This window comes from Gavialis gangeticus, unplaced genomic scaffold (assembly GCF_001723915.1).
Source record: "Gavialis gangeticus isolate Ggan-Ray unplaced genomic scaffold, GavGan_comp1, whole genome shotgun sequence".
NCBI classification, from domain to species: domain Eukaryota; kingdom Metazoa; phylum Chordata; order Crocodylia; family Gavialidae; genus Gavialis; species Gavialis gangeticus.
The window spans coordinates 79,006,478-79,008,859 of record NW_017728992.1 but is presented as its reverse complement, the minus strand read 5'-3'; the positions used below and the strand labels follow the sequence as shown (position 1 = coordinate 79,008,859).

The following is a 2,382-nucleotide window of genomic DNA, read 5'->3' as shown; positions in this document are numbered from 1 at the left end:
TTTTTTTTTTTTTTTTAAATCAGAGAACACCAGGATCCCTTGCTGATAATAGTGCAACTGGGATTGTTTCTAATTTCCAGAACTGCATGTCCTGCCATGAACGTGTGGTATGGCAGGTTATGCAACTGTTCGAACAAAGGATCAAACCCCTCATGCCATTATTTTTATACGTCTGCCATCATCCTGTGTCACCTATCCTGGATGTAGTCCTAAAAAGTATTACAGGGGAACATAAGGGCCATATTGAGGATCTGAGAAGCATTTAAGCTCTCAGCCAAACTTTTACATTACAACACTCTTCTCACAATTTAGTTTTCTTGGTTGTATACAATTTACTGAGCTGTCCCCCAATTACATTATTAATATGGTAGCAGTGTATATATGGCTCTTTAAATCACAGATAACAGACTAAACTCCTGAAGTGAACAAGTTTTTGTACAGTTCCAGAACTCTAAAACCAAAGGCATTCTGGAAATATTTTCAACAACTCTGGGATTAAAACTATTGCATTTTGATTTTTAATAGAAGTGCCACAAATATGTATACAGACAACAGATCTGCTATATTAACAGAACTATCACTGTGGTATCAATAGGGAATAGTCTTTTACTTCGCATTAATTTAAGAAATAAAGGCTTTAATTTTACAACGGAAAAAAATCGGAATATGAAAGCTAATGTCACTTATGATATATCAGGATACAACAGAACAATTGATGTAGAAATTAATCCTTAAAGAAATTAGAGTATTAAAATGTATCTTGCTTATATACATCTATAAGTTACAGTTCACAATCAACATTAATTTTGATAAAATATACTTTATTTAGACTTGCTGAAATCAACAACTAATATTTTCCAGTAATAATTTTAACATAATCTTTTTTTGCACTTCCCACACATAAGAGCACTCTCAAATTTTCCCATTGGGATTACAATATACACAGGTTCAACCACATTCAATATAAATTCTTTGGCATAAGGTGATCAACTTTTCCAAAGATGTCGTAATTTCTTCTGTAACGTGCTGATTGTACAAATCTAAGGAATAAAAGTCTTTTCTTCACATCCTACTTTCTCCACTGAGCAAGTTGTCCAACTTCAATATGAGAAGTCTTCTAACAGTCACTAACTGTTGAGAAGCTGAACTAAATTCTCTAAACATTTTAAGTGGTAGCTTTTTAACTGATTTTCTTCTGGCTGTGGAAGAGCTAAGGAGGAGAAAAACAAGATTGGAGTGCTTTTTGATTAACTTTTAATACTTCACAAAATACAACACTTTAAAAGTTAAATAAAACCCACGATGGATATAGGACACTCTTCCTATTTTGTGTGTATCAAGTCAGTAATCGCTCTTCACCTCTCAAAGATGTTGTAACAGTGCTTCACACTAGCCTTATTAAAGTTCAATATAATCAGCCCTGGAAGCTCTCACTCAGCAGGGGCAAGGAAACATTCTTTGATCAGCCTGGGTTAATCCTAGTGCCATCCTGGCAGTTGTCTTAATGTCTAACAGCTTGATCCACCCCCCCACCCCCCACCCCTTTTTTTAACTTTTCCTCCATAGGACAAAAGAGAAAATGAGAAGAAAACAAAAAGAGCTGGTCTCCAAGAAACACACTCTGTCCCACTTACCTCTACTCTGCATATGCTGATTGCTGCTTCTTGAAAATAACCACTGTGTAGGAGGAGTTAATAGGGCAGAATGGGGCATGTCCAGCACTGCCCTGGAGCACACCTGAGACTTAAGATCCTAAGAATCACTTTGTGTATGTAGCAGAAAGGGACCATCTAACATTTTTTGGTTAAGTGACAAGCAAAAATGGGAGCAGGTGGATGGGGCTTGTTTTCCAGCACAGTCTTGGGATCCTTCTGGAGATGGTGCAGTAGCACTTGGGTTTACTTCATAAGTGGAGCATGAAGGAACTCCTTCAGCATGCCAATCAGTGCATTCCCATTTATGAGTTGTTAGCCTAGTCAACCTTGTAAGGCTTCAACTAAGGTAAGCTAGTTAGATAAATCTTCCTGAGGTAAGCTTTCCCAACAACTCTGCATGATTGTAAGACATAATTACAACCTCATTTTTTATTTATTTATTTATTTTTACAAACAGTACAATCTAGGGCCCTAGGTATTATAATGCATTATCTTAATCCATTATGAATTTTAATTGTGTTGATTCAACCTACTAATTTGCAAAATTCAGTAGTTTATTAAGTTATTAATGCAAATAAGTGAGGTTGTAAAATCAATATCTTGTACAGCACAAACTGCATTTAGACAGCATTATGGATATACAAACTGTTCTATGCTAGGAGAATCATGACAGGAAAACAAGAAGTTCCCTGCCCACATTCTTCAATTTTTCTTTCTTTCTTTTTTT

General features: G+C 35.7%; 1 protein-coding gene across 2 annotated transcripts in view; it reads right to left on the bottom strand.

Annotated features, from left to right (window-relative positions):
* Nucleotides 1-804: 804 nt before the first annotated feature.
* Nucleotides 805-2,382, bottom strand: part of RTTN (rotatin) — a 181,680-nt gene continuing 180,102 nt past the window's right edge. For both annotated transcript variants that reach the window (XM_019524619.1, XM_019524626.1), the window contains exon 49: nt 805-1,210. In XM_019524619.1, coding sequence (XP_019380164.1) covers nt 1,128-1,210 — 83 coding nt within the window. In that variant the 3' untranslated portion in view covers nt 805-1,127. The remainder of the gene's footprint in view (nt 1,211-2,382) is intronic.